Below are 14,755 nucleotides of genomic sequence, written 5' to 3' on the forward strand. Positions count from 1 at the left end.
CTAAAATTTGCCAATTTCGCAAAAGCGACAGCCAGTCTGTTACTTTTTGTGTCACCAGAGCATTGCATTAACATTGTTTTACCTCCCTACTACGTTTTTACATTCAGTCAAGATGTTTTAACATAGAGGGGGAATCGAGACGAGGGTCGTGGTGTATGTGTGTCTGTGTGTGTGTCTGTCTGTCTGTCTGTGTGTGTGTGTAGACCGATTCAGACTAAACTACTGGACCGATCTTTATGAAATTTGACCTGAGAGTTCCTGGGAATGATATCCCCGGATATTTTTTTCATTTTTTCAATAAATACCTTTGATGACGTCATATCCGGCTTTTTGTAAAGGTTGAGGCAGCACTGTCACACCCTCATTTTTCAATCAAATTGATTGAAATTTTGGCAAAACAATCTTCGACAAAGGCCGGACTTTGGTATTGCATTTCAGCTTGATGGCTTAAAAACTAATGAATGAGTTTGGTCATTAAAAATCGGAAACTTGTAATTAAAATTATTTTTTCATTAAACGATCCAAAAACAATTTCATCTTATTCTTCGTCATTTTCTGATTCCAAAAACATATACATATGTTCTATTTGGATTAAAAACAAGCTCTGAAAATTAAACATATGAAAATTATGATTAAAATTAATTGTCCGAAATCGATTTAGAAACAATTTCATATTATTCCTTGTCCGTTCCTGATTCCAAAAACATATAGATATGATATGTTTGGATTAAAAACACGCTCAGAAAGTTACAAAGAATAGAGATACAGAAAAGCGTGCTATCCTCCTCAGCGCAACCGCTACCGCGCTGTTCTGGATTGTTAATTTCATTGCCTTTGCCACGAGCGGTGGACAGACGATGCTACGAGTGTACGGTCTTGCGGAAAAAATGCAGTGCGTTCAGTTTCTTTCTGTGAGTTCGACTGAGCTTGACTAAATGTTGTATTTTCGCCTTACGCGACTTGTTTATGGTCTATGTTGGTCTGTGTCGAGCATGACTCCAGAAATGCACAAAAACTACATGTTTTGCAATAACTTGCCATAACTTATCGATTATTGCAATATCTATCCATTCGAGTATCTAGTTGTCTAAGTGTGATGATGCGATGTAGACACAACCATATCTGTCGGTGATGCGTGGACACTCGGTTCTCACCTCACCCTGAGGGTCAGTGTCTTCCGTCTTCGGTAGGCCTTCGTGGGTGTGATTTTGGACTTTTCCTTGTCCTAGACAAGTTTCCTCACACGGATTCCGGCCCTCATCTGGCCGGGTTTGACTTCCGAGTGTCCTTCTCCTAGGAAAGCTGCCTGTCAGGGTTGACGAGTCTTTCCAACCCGGCGCTTGTGAAAGCAGCAAAACATGGGGCATCTTCATCCGCTAAAACAGCAGTTGGGAGCTCCTCGTCCGCCTGTTTTACCGTTGGGATGTGAGACTAAGGGTCCTCTTCCGCCTTCACAGCCGTTGGGAGTACACTCTCCACATCCGCCTGGTCAGCCGTTGGGACGTAGAGTCTTTGTAGGTAACCCATACCTGGGGGTTTGGTTCATGGGCGCCAGGGCGTGTCCACGCACCGGTGGGCCTGCATGCCGCATGTTCGGGACCAGACCTCCGCGCCCTTGCAATTCTGCCTGGGGACTTAAGGCCCCCAGTTACCACCCAACACCTCGTGGAGGGTTGCTTTAAAGCTTGCATAGGACTTGTTGTGGAGAGGCTTACTGGCAGGGAGAGAGGCTGCTCTCTTTTTTGCCGGTGCTGCAGCTTGGCTAGCCGGCGGTGAAGGCTGAAAGCGAGATGTGACAAGCACATGTATGTACGCCAACACGCTGCGGGCGCATCACACAACCATTCGTTGGGCGTCTAAGTGTGATGATATCCCAGGCATTTGAGAATTTTAAAACCAAAAAGTGGCTGCCGATTTCTCAAAATGCGCACATTTTAGAAGCCTTTACGCGTTTTCGGCAAAACGCTGCCGATTTCGCGTAATGGGCAGCGTTTTGCCGATTACGCAAAATGGGCAAAAATGTTGCCGATTCCGCGAAGTCGGCAATTACGTGAATTCGACACTACATAATTATGCAATAACACTGTCTTACAATATTTTGTCAAAAACAAAGCCCTTTTTTTTCTAAAAAGATGAAAATACGAAAGAAACAATTGAAAATCATGCAGAGACTTTCTTCCGAAAATTACAAATCTCTGGCAAAGTGAAAGGAACAACAAACTATTCCTTCAGAGAAAGCGAGAGAGAGAGAGAGAGAGAGAGAGAGAGAGAGAGAGAGAGAGAGAGAGAGAGAGAGAGAGAGAGAGAGAGAGCTAGCTCAGAACTCAGAATGGTTTATTATATTAAGACCACAGAGAGAGAGAGAGAGAGAGAGAGAGAGAGAGAGAGAGAGAGAGAGAGAGAGAGAGAGAGAGAGAGAGAGAGAGAGAGAGAGAGTGAGTGAGCGGGCGAGTGAGCAAGAGAGATAGAGAGTCACACACACACACACACACACACACACACACACACACACACACACACACACACACACACACACACACACACTGAAACAGACACACACACGCGCACACACATACACAGACATACATTTACACACACAAACCAGAAGGAGTGAGAGCGAGAGAAAAAATGAGAAAGAGAGAGTCGTCAGTAAGTAGTGGAATTGACACGTAGCGATAATGACACTTAGCGCTTAAAGATGTAGTGCTGTCGACACGTAGTGATAATGAACGAATGATAGCGACTCATAGACAAATTATTTGTAGCACTAATCAACGTAGCGATAGCGGCACGTAGAACAAATGACACGTAGCACAAATGACACGTAGCGCTAGCGATACGCACCCCAAGAGCAGTGCAATTCGAAATGTTGAAAGTTTGAAAAAAGAAAAGCCCGTGAGCAGGGTCACGCAAGGTCGTGGTTCTCGAAGCAGACGACGGTTTATACCTATGGCCAGTTCCTCTGAACAGTCAAAAGCCATCGCTAGAGTTCTTGTGAACCACAGCCGTTTATTTCGTGCATTGTCAGAGGTACTTAATAACGTGCTATTGCAGATAAGTTCACAGCGAGTCGCATTCAAATTACTAACTGACGACTACATTGTGAAAAAGGGAAACTTGATCACACGGGTTCACGATGGCTCAGGGGTAAGATAAACCACTCAAAAATAAATTCTTTGAAAATGGCTCGCTCTTTACGGAGGGCACCTAGGATGTTCCCGTTTGGTGAGCGTTCAAATGGAAGGGTGTTTGTACTGTGTGTAAAAGCCTGACAGTATCTGTGATGGTTTACGGGAGGCTTACTGTGCCTTTAACGACACGAGGTTGCCCAGGCCTATTACCGTAAACTATATTGTAAACGCCCAGCCCCCTTATGCACCAATTTCGCTCAAAAGTAGGTGGTGGGCGTTTACTGGGTACTATCCCCGGTGCAGGATCAATTCCTCGTGAGAAATAGCGGTATTTGATCACGTGGTATGTATGGAAGTGTATATTGCCAATTTATTTTGGTTGTATAGTATTGTTGTATTTGTCCGCTCAATTTGTATACATATATTAACTGTCTGATTTGTTACCTTTTTTTGTTAAAGTTATATCTTTGTTTCAAAGCCCTCTGGGCCCAAAACAATAAAATACTTGACTTGACTTGACTTGCATAAACATGTCAATGGGATGCATTTCTGTTCAAAAATGTCTACCCTCTACGGATCTTTCTCCGTGACACACAAGCGTTCGTGTGTGTGCAAGTGCCTTGCAAGAATGAAAAATGGAAACTAACCACACACAAACATCCCTTTGCGGGATGGCTTAAGAACATATGCTCATATTTATTTATTTTTATTTATTTTTATTTACGAGGATTTTTATCGCGCACGTATCTCACCACACAAGGCGACTCAAGGCGCATGTTACCTATTAATGCCGTGTGAGATGGAATATATTTTTTTTTAACACAATATATCACGCATTCACATCGGCCAGTAGATCGACTGCCTTTAGGCGCTGCATCCACCTTTCACGGCCTATTATTCCAGGTCACACGGGTTTTTTGGTGGACATTTTTATCTACGCCTATACAATTTTGCCAGGAAAGACCCTTTTGTCAATCGTGGGATCTTTAACGTGCATACCCCAATGTAGTGTACACGAAGGGACCTCGGTTTATCGTCTCATCCGAAAGACTAGCACTTGAACCCACCACCTAGGTTAGGAAAGGGGGGAGAAAATTGCTAACGCCCTGACCCAGGGTCGAACTCGCAACCTCTCGCTTCCGAGCGATGTAAACTGAATGATAATGACTCAAGATATGCTTTGTATACCCTTCACTGCAGCGCAAGTGTCTGAGCAGAAATCACAAATTTTCGCAAACTGAATAGAGTCATACATGTAAGTCCCCCAAAGCATCCCCCCCCCCCCCCCCCCCCCCCCCCCTGCCCCCTACATGTCTACCTCTTCAACCGCAGACGAGTCTCCAAAATCTTCATCTTGTTTTGTCATGGCTATCCAGAGACTGCAGTGACAAACCTATGAAATAAACGGTATGACCCTATCGTAGCATCTTGTCATTATTCATCGGAATGCTATGTCCGTTTTGTTTGCGGATTTTCACAAACAGTTAGGACAAATCATTTTTCTACTGCCATCCTTGATCATAATGTGGGGGGTGGGCGTTTACAAGGTACTATACCCTATGTACAGTTTTTGACCCAAAGCAGGGGGTGGGCGTTTGCTCGATACTGGGCGTTTACAAGGAAGTGTACGGTACTTCTTTTCTTTCGTTTCTGTTGTGCACATCTACTATAATTGAAGTGCACAGTGGGACATTGACACCGTAACGCGCGCTGTTTCAGTGGTACCATCTTCTTCTTCGTCTTCTCTTCTTCTTCGTTCATGGGCAGAAACTCCCACGTTCTTTCATGTTTTCGCACGAGTTGTTTTTTTTTCGTGTATGACCGTTTTTACCCCGCCATTCAGGCAGCCATACGCCGCTTTGGGGGGAAGCATGCTGGGTATTTTCGTGTTTTTATAACCCACCGAACTCTGACAATAACAAACGTTCCAACAACTTACCTTTTTTGTTTAGTTTTAATTCTGAATTTTGGAACGTTGGCAGGCTCTTTGTTTTTGGATTTGTAGGAATTATCGTTTTGATTTAAAAAAAAGAAGTAAAGTCACACACACACACTGAACGCACTGCATTTTTTCACAATGACCGTAGTCCGCCGCTCGTGCAAAACGCAGTGAAACTGACGAGCCTGTTCAGCGCGGAAGTGGTTTCGCTGTGCTGCATAGCACGCTTTTCTTTTTTATTATTATTATTATTAGTGAGTATTTCTACGCACATACCCTCCCAGAGGGAGGCTCATGGCGTTTACAATATGCCGTGTGAGATGGAATTTTTTACACAATATATCACGCATTCACATCGGCCAGTAAATCTCAAGCGTGTTAGGCGAGTATATACTTTTACGGCCTATTATTCCAAGTCACACGGGTATTTGGTGGACATTTTTATATATGTCTATACAATTTTGCCAGGAAAGACCCTCTTGTCAATCGTGGAATCTTTAACGTGCACACCCCAATGTAGTGTACACGGGACCTCGGTTTTTTGTCTCATCCAAAAGACTAGCACTTGAACCCACCACCTAGGTTAGGAAAGGGGGGAGAAAATTGCGGCCTGACCCAGGGTCGAACACGCAACCTCTCGATTCCGAGCGCAAGTGCGTTACCACTCGGCCACCCAGACCTTTTCTGTACCTCTCTTCGTTTTAACTTTCTGAGCGTGTTTTTAATCCAAACATATCATATCTATATGTTTTTGGAATCAGGAACCGACACGGAATAAGATGGAATTGTTTTCAAATCGATTTCGGAAATTTAATTTTGATCATAATTTTTACATTTTTAATTTTCAGAGCTTGTTTTTAATCCGAATATAACATATTTATATGTTTTTGGAATCAGAAAATGATGAAGAATAAGAGAAACGTAATTTTGGATCGTTTTATAAAAAAAAATGTAATTACAATTTTCAGATTTTTAATGACCAAAGTCATTAATTAATTTTTAAGCCACCAAGCTGAAATGCAATACCAAAGTCCGGCCTTCGTCGAAGATTGCTTGGCCAAAATTTCAATCAATTTGATTGAAAAATGAGGGTGTGACAGTGCCGCCTCAACTTTTACAAAAAGCCGAATATGACGTCATCAAAGAATTTATCGAAAAAATGAAAAAACAGTCTGGGGATATCATAACCAGGAACTCTCATGTCAAATTTCATAAAGATCGGTCCAGTAGTTTACTCTGAATCGCTCTACACACACACGCGCACACACAGACACACACACACACACACACACACACACACACACACACTAGTACACCACGACCCTCGTCTCGATTCTCCCTCTATGTTAAAACATTTAGTCAAAACTTGACTAAATGTAACAAGTGAAGAGGACGTTGACCCGTCAAATTTTGCATCAGTTTTGTCGTGCAAGCCATGACTGTATCTTGGTGCAAAACGCTTTTTTTAAACAGTGGGCAAAGTGCCAAGGTACCTAGCTATACAATATCGGTCTCACAGAACCAGACGAGGTAAATAACCTTCGATGACTGGATTCACGTTTTTACTGAACCTCATCTCACCACGTGAACCTGAACGCGACATCCGACGTCCAAGAACTGAGACAGAAAATTGTTTGCCGACTTACCTACCTACCTTGTTACTTATGGTCATGTTACCTTTATGATCACAACTACTTTTTTTTTTTTTTAAAGTGTCAGCAGTCTTGCTGGTAGAAAAGTACGCGCTTTTAACGCTTTGCGTCAATGCACATTGCCGGCGTGGTTTGAAGGTGATTTGTTTGTTTGTTTGTTTGCTTAACGCCCAGCCGACCACGAAGGGCCATTATCAGGGCGGTGCTGCTTTGACATATAACGTGCGCCACACACAAGACAGAAGTCGCAGCACAGGCTTCATGTCTCACCCAGTCACATTATTCTGACACCGGACCAACCAGTCCGAGCACTAACCCCATAATGCCAGACGCCAGGCGGAGCAGCCACTAGATTGCCAATTTTAAAGTCTTAGGTATGACCCGGCCGGGGTTCGAACCTACGACCTCCCGATCACGGGGCGGACGCCTTACCACTAGGCCAACCGTGCCGGTTTGAAGGTGATTGTTGTCTCGACCTAGTGACTGCATGTAATATGTGTCATGTACTGGATATACTTTAAGATGCCTTGTTTGTCCTCCCAGACTGATAAGGAGATACCCATTAGCATAATGTATCTCGACCCTTCTGATGCCTACTGTGCGAGAGCGTGTGTGTACAATACAAGGACATTGAACCATGGATATAGTAACAGAGAATAAGAACAGACGCACACAAACGCGCGCGCGCGCGCGCATTAATCACGCACACACACACACACGCATATACACACAAACACGCGCGCGCATTAATCACGCACGCACGCAATCACACACACACACACACACACGCACGCACGCACACACACACACACGCACACACACACACTGACCTACACACACACACACACCTACACACACACACACACACACACATCAATATGGTGACAGCCTACAGCTGCAGGAATGAGATTGGAATGTACGTTTGAACATTGGTGCAGTTGCTTGGTCTCGATGTCGCTCTTTTTGTCATACCTGTCGACTATATCGCCATCTTGATACATGTACAAGGGCAGTCTCAAGACTTCATAGCCTACACATGGGGGAGGTTGGCTAGACCTATGACAATTGTGGCGGGGAAATGGCTCAGTCAGTAGCGGCGATGGCTTCACAACCAGTTGTCGCTATCGGCGTGGGTTGGATCCCAACGTTCGGCGAGGGATTCATTTCCCAGATTCGATTTGTCCCCGAGTACGCAGTACTAGGGTCCTGCAGACTTTAATTGTGTGTCTGTCTGTTCGTCTCGACTTAACAGCTTATTGCTAGGAAACTACTGGGCGCAGTTCGTTCAAAAGTTGATACACTAACTTGATAATAGGTCCGATTGATCGTATTAAAACTTCATAATGTTACCTGGGACCTAAATGCGAAATAAATCACAAAAGCCACTCTTAACGGAGGGAGTTTTTGCGGTGGGAGGCTGGTCGCTTTGCGAACAGCCTGAACTAAAGGGAAGAGTTGGGCGGCGAACACGTCACGCAGTGACGAGAAAAGCATGATTTCAGTGCAAGCCAGACAGGGTGGGGAAACGGTCTCGGCAAAGAAATTACAATGCAAGGTTTGGTCTCTGTGAAAGAGAGACAGAGAGCACGAGAGAGTCTATGGCCAAAGTGATCCGGGTTCGATTCATTTTGTGCACATGAGTGTGTTAGTGTTACTGTTTGTGTGTGTGTGTTTGTGTGTGTGTGTGTGTGTGTGTAAGTGTGTGTGTGTGTGTGTGTGTGTGTGCATGAGTCTGTACTCGTGTGTGTGTGTGTGTGTGTGTGTGTGTGTGTGTAAGAAAGAAAGAGAGAGAGGGAGGGAGTGAGGGAGAGAGAGAGTGTGTGTGTGTGTGTGTGTGTGTGTGTGTGTGTGTGTGTGTGTGTGTGAATGTCTGAAGAGTACTCGGGTCCAGCGCGAGCGTTTTTTTCCCAGACCCGGAGGTCTGGGTTATGCGGAGGCATTTGCCTGTGTGAACGGTGACATTCCGGAACTAGTTTTAGCGCCATTTTGTTGTGAAATACGTCATCAGTTTGTGTACACAGAAAGTTGTGACATCCGTCACCCTATGGGAGGGGTGAAGGCAACATTGTTGTTCATCTGTAGAAAGTTGTGAAATCCGTCACCCTATGGGAGGCGTGAAGGCAAAATTGGTCATCACTGACTTTGTGTAACACAGGAAGTTGTGAAATACGTCACCCTATGGGAGGCGTGACGGCAAAATTGTTCAACAAAAACATCATAGATCGAATTGTGCAGGGTCAACCGCAACAAACTCAAACCGAGCCATGCATACTCATAACTAAAGGGGGGAGTTTACGTCCTCTCAGCAACTATTTCTATTTGGGACACGAGTTGGTGATACGCTAAGGATGCATACTCATCTGTATTTGAGTGACTTATATACCGACATTTTTATTTCTTATTTTCAGCACAGGTGTAGGAAAAATCATGAACCAAAATGTTATTTATTTTCTAATTTAACATTTTTTTTACAAATGTGACCATGTTCTTTTAAACAAACAGTGACAATACGGTTAGTTTCGAGGTTGACCATGGGCAGCGCCATTTTGTTGTGAAATACGTCATCAGTTTGTGTACACAGGAAGTTGTGACATCCGTCACCCTATGGGAGGGGTGAAGGCAACATTGTTGTTCATCTGTAGAAAGTTGTGAAATCCGTCACCCTATGGGAGGGGTGAAGGCAAAATTGGTCATCACAGATGACCAATTTGAACAAAATTGTTCAACAAAAACATCATAGGTCGTATTGTGCAGGGTCAACTGCAACAAACTCAAACCGAGCCATTCATATCTAGCCGTATTTGAGTGACTTATATACCGACATTTTTATTTCTTATTTTCAGCACAGGTGTAGGAAAAATCATGAACCAAAATGTTATTTATTTTCTAATTTAACATTTTTTTTTACAAATGTGACCATGGTCTTTTAAACATACAGTGACATTAAACATTGTTATGTTAAAAAAAAGAAAAAAGAAAAAAAGCTTTTGCGCACAAATCAGAAAATACATTGTACATTTTACTTACAGGCCAAACCGTGAGTTTCTGTGGCAAAGCCCGACCGAGGAAATTGCACTGGTTTTATTTTTAGATCAGTGGGAAATTTTCAAGAACAGGCGCTTGCATTTGGATGTGTCCAATGATAGTAGGTTTGGTTGTGATCAATCAGAATAATGTAGGCAGGGATGTCATTAGGCGTCGGACATCGGACATATAACGATGAAAATCCCCAAATGTCCGATTCACATTGCCGCATGTCGGTCAGATGTCCTATCGTTTTAGCCTGAGCGTGGTCATTGTCCGATATGTACTCCATTCCTTCGGACAGCGCGATATTCGTTAATTTTCATTTCAAGATACAAATCTTCTAAAAGACCGAACGCTCTCGTGTTCAGCTGACACTGAAGTTGCCAGTGCGGTGTGCGGATCTTTTCTTTTGTTGGGAATTCCCGAACCGTCTCGGTGCAGCGCACTGATCTAAACTGAATAGTGGATTATTTTTAGATCAGTGCATGCTACAGGAGTACGGGAGACAACTCCAACTGACTAAATTTGTCGTCTGCTTTTGTTTTCGATACGAGACGAAGCACTGACTTATGCCGCTGAAAAAAAACTAAAGCCTGCAAAAGATCAGCATTAGATCAAACCGATCAACTTTTATCCAAATCATGCAGTTTGTAATCAAAGTAAGAGCTCTGAAGTTGTTCATGTTGATTTCTTTTTTGTGGTTTCTTTGAAAGTGAAACTAAACAAATACAACATTATACGCACACTGTGTTGAAGTATCTATATTATAATACGCGACCGTTTTGGGGCCTTGCATCGCTATCTCCTCCCAAACCCGGCCGATTTGGGCCCCGCCGTCTGGGGGTCCTAGCAACGTTTGCCGGCAAAGACGATGCGCCCGGTTAGAAAAGCCGATTCCGAAGCCAAATGGCTTTTTCTGGCATTCTGACGCGCCATTTCCTAGCAGACGAAGCGACCGGAAGGCCTCCCCATTAGCTGTTAAAGAATCGGGTCTCCCATTGGCTCAGACCGAATAAGCTTATCGGAGCGCCACTCAGTTCCGCCCGCACGACATGCGGCATCTACAAGCAAGTTCGACTCGGCGAATGTTTGTTCAGGCATCGACCAAGCGCGACAGGTAAGTCAGTCTCCTTCTTAAAGTGTTCCTAAACCATTCTGCCACAGTGTACTGTAACCAGAATTTATCTTTACTTTCGTTTTGTTCCTATTGTGCTACGATCTGCAAATTGTAAGGTTCCGAAAGTGTCGTCTGTCGAACCGGCAGCTGTCTCCTAGCTCTGTCAAAACTTGCTGAACCCGTAAAAACACAAGTAAGCCATTTTATTCTTCGTATATGAGGATAACAACTCAGTAAGATTATATGCTAGGTTTAATATGACCATGACTATGATTTAGGTTGGTTTTGATGCCTTTCATTTGCATTTCGAGTTCGTGACTCAAGTTCCACGTGTGTTTTGGTTACGTCAGCAACTGACTGTGGGCAGTTTTGACATCATTGTAGATCTCTTTTTCGTTGAGAATAGTTTATTTAATAGCAAAGACACTCTAACAAGATTTTGCAGAAGAGTTGCTGCCTAAAACCTTTCAATTGTTGGAAATCGTGCCAATGTTCTATTTTTTGGATATTTGTTCATTTCGTTTTTAGTGTACTCCACTTCAAGGTGGTTTAGTGAGTGTGATTTTGATTACTTCCCTTGAGTTGGAAAAGTATTTTGTTTCACAAATGTTCTGAGTATGGTTTTTGTTTGTTCTTTCAGATTTTCACCATAGCGACTAAGTACCAATGAATTGATAGCAAATGCAGGTTCTACAAATGTCAGCATTTTTAATTTATTTGGGTGATTGCAAGTGCACGTTCTGCAAATTTGGAGACATAGCTCAGTTGGTAGCGCGCTGGATTTGTATTCAGTTGGCCGCTGTCAGCGTGAGTTCGATCCCAGGTTCGGCAGAAATTTATTTCACAGAGTCAAGTTTGTGTGCAGACTCTCTTCGGTGTCAGAACTCCCCCCCCCCCCCCCCCCACGTACACTACATTGGGTGTGCACGTTAAAGATCCCACGATTGACAAAAGGGTCTTTCCTGGCAAAAATTGCTTAGGCACAGTTAATAATTGTCTACTTATACCCGTGTGACTTGGAATAATAGGCCGTGAAAGGTAAATATGCGCCAAAATGGCTGCAATCTACTGGCCGTATAAAATTTCATCTCACACGGCATCACTGCAGAGCGCCTAGAACTGTACCCACGGAATATGCGCGATATAAGCCTCATTGATTGATTGATTGAATTATGAGCTATGAATTTAACACGCTCAAGTTCAATTTTACCCATACACCTGTGTACAATCTATATATTCTTTTTCCTCATTTTCTTCACATAGGAAGACGCCATTCGCTTCCGCAGACAAGGCAACAGATCGGGGGATGTCCACTCTCTTCCGCTGCAGTTAGTGATCAGGCATCGACAACTTTGTGCACTTTTGCCAGGTAAATCCCAATTAATTAACGAATGATTGTGCTCCAAACATCAGCATTTTTCATTAATTTGGGTCATAGCAAATGCAGGTTCTAAAAATTTCAGCATTTTTCATGTATTTGGGTGATTGCATGTGCACGTTCTGGGTTTAGTGAGTGTGATTTTGATTACTTCCCTTGAGTTGGAAAAGTATTTTGTTTCACAAATGTTCTGAGTATGGTTTTAGTTTGTTCTTTCAGATTTTCACCATAGCGACTAAGTACCAATGAATTGATAGCAAATGCAGGTTCTACAAATGTCAGCATATTTAATTTATTTGGGTGATTGCAAGTGCACGTTCTGCAAATTTGGAGACATAGCTCAGTTGGTAGCGCGCTGGATTTGTATTCAGTTGGCCGCTGTCAGCGTGAGTTCGATCCCAGGTTCGGCAGAAAATTATTTCACAGTCAACTTTGTGTGCAGACTCTCTTCGGTGTCAGAACACCCCCCCCCCCTTTACACTACATTGGGTGTGCACGTTAAAGATCCCACGATTGACAAAAGGGTCTTTCTTGGAAAAAATTGCTTAGGCACAGTTAATAATTGTCTACCTATACCCGTGTGACTTGGAATAATAGGCTGTGAAAGGTAAATATGCGCCAAAATGGCTGCAATCTACTGGCCGTATAAAATTTCATCTCACACGGCATCACTGCAGAGCGCCTAGAACTGTACCCACGGAATATGCGCGATATAAGCCTCATTGATTGATTGATTGAATTATGAGCTATGAATTTAACACGCTCAAGTTCAATTTTACCCATACACCTGTGTACAATCTATATATTCTTTTTCCTCATTTTCTTCACATAGGAAGACACCATTCGCTTCCGCAGACAAGGCGACAGATCGGGGGATGTCCACTCGACAACTTTGCGCACTTTTGCCAGGTAAATCCCAATTAATTGACGAATGATTGTGCTCCAAACATCAGCATTTTTCATTAATTTGGGTCATAGCAAATGCAGGTTCTAACAATTTCAGCATTTTTCATTTATTTGGGTGATTGCATGTGCACGTTCTGGGTTTAGTGTGTGATTTTGATTACTTCCCTTGAGTTGGAAAAGTATTTTGTTTCACAAATGTTCTGAGTATGGTTTTAGTTTGTTCTTTCAGATTTTCACCATAGCGACTAAGTACCAATGAATTGATAGCAAATGCAGGTTCTACAAATGTCAGCATATTTAATGTATTTGGGTGATTGCAAGTGCACGTTCTGCAAATTTGGAGACATAGCTCAGTTGGTAGCGCGCTGGATTTGTATTCAGTTGGCCGCTGTCAGCGTGAGTTCGATCCCAGGTTCGGCAGAAAATTATTTCACAGAGTCAACTTTGTGTGCAGACTCTCTTCGGTGTCAGAAACCCCCCCCCCCCCCCCCCCCCGTTTACACTACATTGGGTGTGCACGTTAAAGATCCCACGATTGACAAAAGGGTCTTTCTTGGAAAAAAATGCTTAGGCACAGTTAATAATTGTCTACCTATACCCGTGTGACTTGGAATAATAGGCCGTGAAAGGTAAATATGCGCCAAAATGGCTGCAATCTACTGGCCGTATAAAATTTCATCTCACACGGTATCACTGCAGAGCGCCTAGAACTGTACCCACGGAATATGCGCGATATAAGCCTCATTGATTGATTGATTGAATTATGAGCTATGAATTTAACACGCTCAAGTTCAATTTTACCCATACACCTGTGTACAATCTATATATTCTTTTTCCTCATTTTCTTCATTTAGGAAGACGCCATTCGCTTCCGCAGACAAGGCGACAGATCGGGGGATGTCCACTCGACAACTTTGTGCACTTTTGCCAGGTAAATCCCAATTAATTGACGAATGATTGTGCTCCAAACATCAGCATTTTTCATTAATTTGGGTCATAGCAAATGCAGGTTCTAACAATTTCAGCATTTTTCATTTATTTGGGTGATTGCATGTGCACGTTCTGGGTTTAGTGAGTGTGATTTTGATTACTTCCTTTGAGTTGGAAAAGTATTTTGTTCCACAAATGTTCTGAGTATGGTTTTAGTTTGTTCTTTCAGATTTTCACCATAGCGACTAAGTACCAATGAATTGATAGCAAATGCAGGTTCTACAAATGTCAGCATATTTAATTTATTTGGGTGATTGCAAGTGCACGTTCTGCAAATTTGGAGACATAGCTCAGTTGGTAGCGCGCTGGATTTGTATTCAGTTGGCCGCTGTCAGCGTGAGTTCGATCCCAGGTTCGGCGGAAATTTATTTCACAGAGTCAACTTTGTGTGCAGACTCTCTTCGGTGTCAGAACCCCCCCCCCCCCCCCCCCCCCCCGTTTACACTACATTGGGTGTGCACGTTAAAGATCCCACGATTGACAAAAGGGTCTTTTTTGGAAAAAATTGCTTAGGCACAGTTAATAATTGTCTACCTATACCCGTGTGACTTGGAATAATAGGCCGTGAAAGGTAAATATGCGCCAATATGGCTGCAATCTACTGGCCGTATAAAA

The 14,755-nt window shown here is 43.2% G+C and overlaps 1 protein-coding gene across 3 annotated transcripts in view; it reads left to right on the top strand.

Moving 5' to 3' along the window:
* The first annotated feature begins 10,355 nt into the window (after positions 1-10,355).
* The window catches only part of LOC138976214 (uncharacterized), a 5,693-nt gene continuing 1,293 nt past the window's right edge, over positions 10,356-14,755 (top strand). The window contains exons 1-4 of one of the 3 annotated variants that reach the window (XR_011458909.1): positions 10,356-10,866; positions 12,130-12,235; positions 13,077-13,153; positions 14,005-14,081. Coding sequence is in view for 2 of the 3 variants with exons in the window: in XM_070349048.1 (XP_070205149.1) it covers positions 10,802-10,866; positions 13,077-13,153; positions 14,005-14,081 (219 nt within the window). In the remaining variant the exon portion in view is untranslated. The remainder of the gene's footprint in view (positions 10,867-12,129; positions 12,236-13,076; positions 13,154-14,004; positions 14,082-14,755) is intronic. The other 2 variants (XM_070349048.1, XM_070349049.1) reach the window with 2 other exon arrangements.

Source organism: Littorina saxatilis, linkage group LG9 (genome assembly GCF_037325665.1).
Source record: "Littorina saxatilis isolate snail1 linkage group LG9, US_GU_Lsax_2.0, whole genome shotgun sequence".
NCBI classification, from domain to species: Eukaryota; Metazoa; Mollusca; class Gastropoda; order Littorinimorpha; family Littorinidae; genus Littorina; species Littorina saxatilis.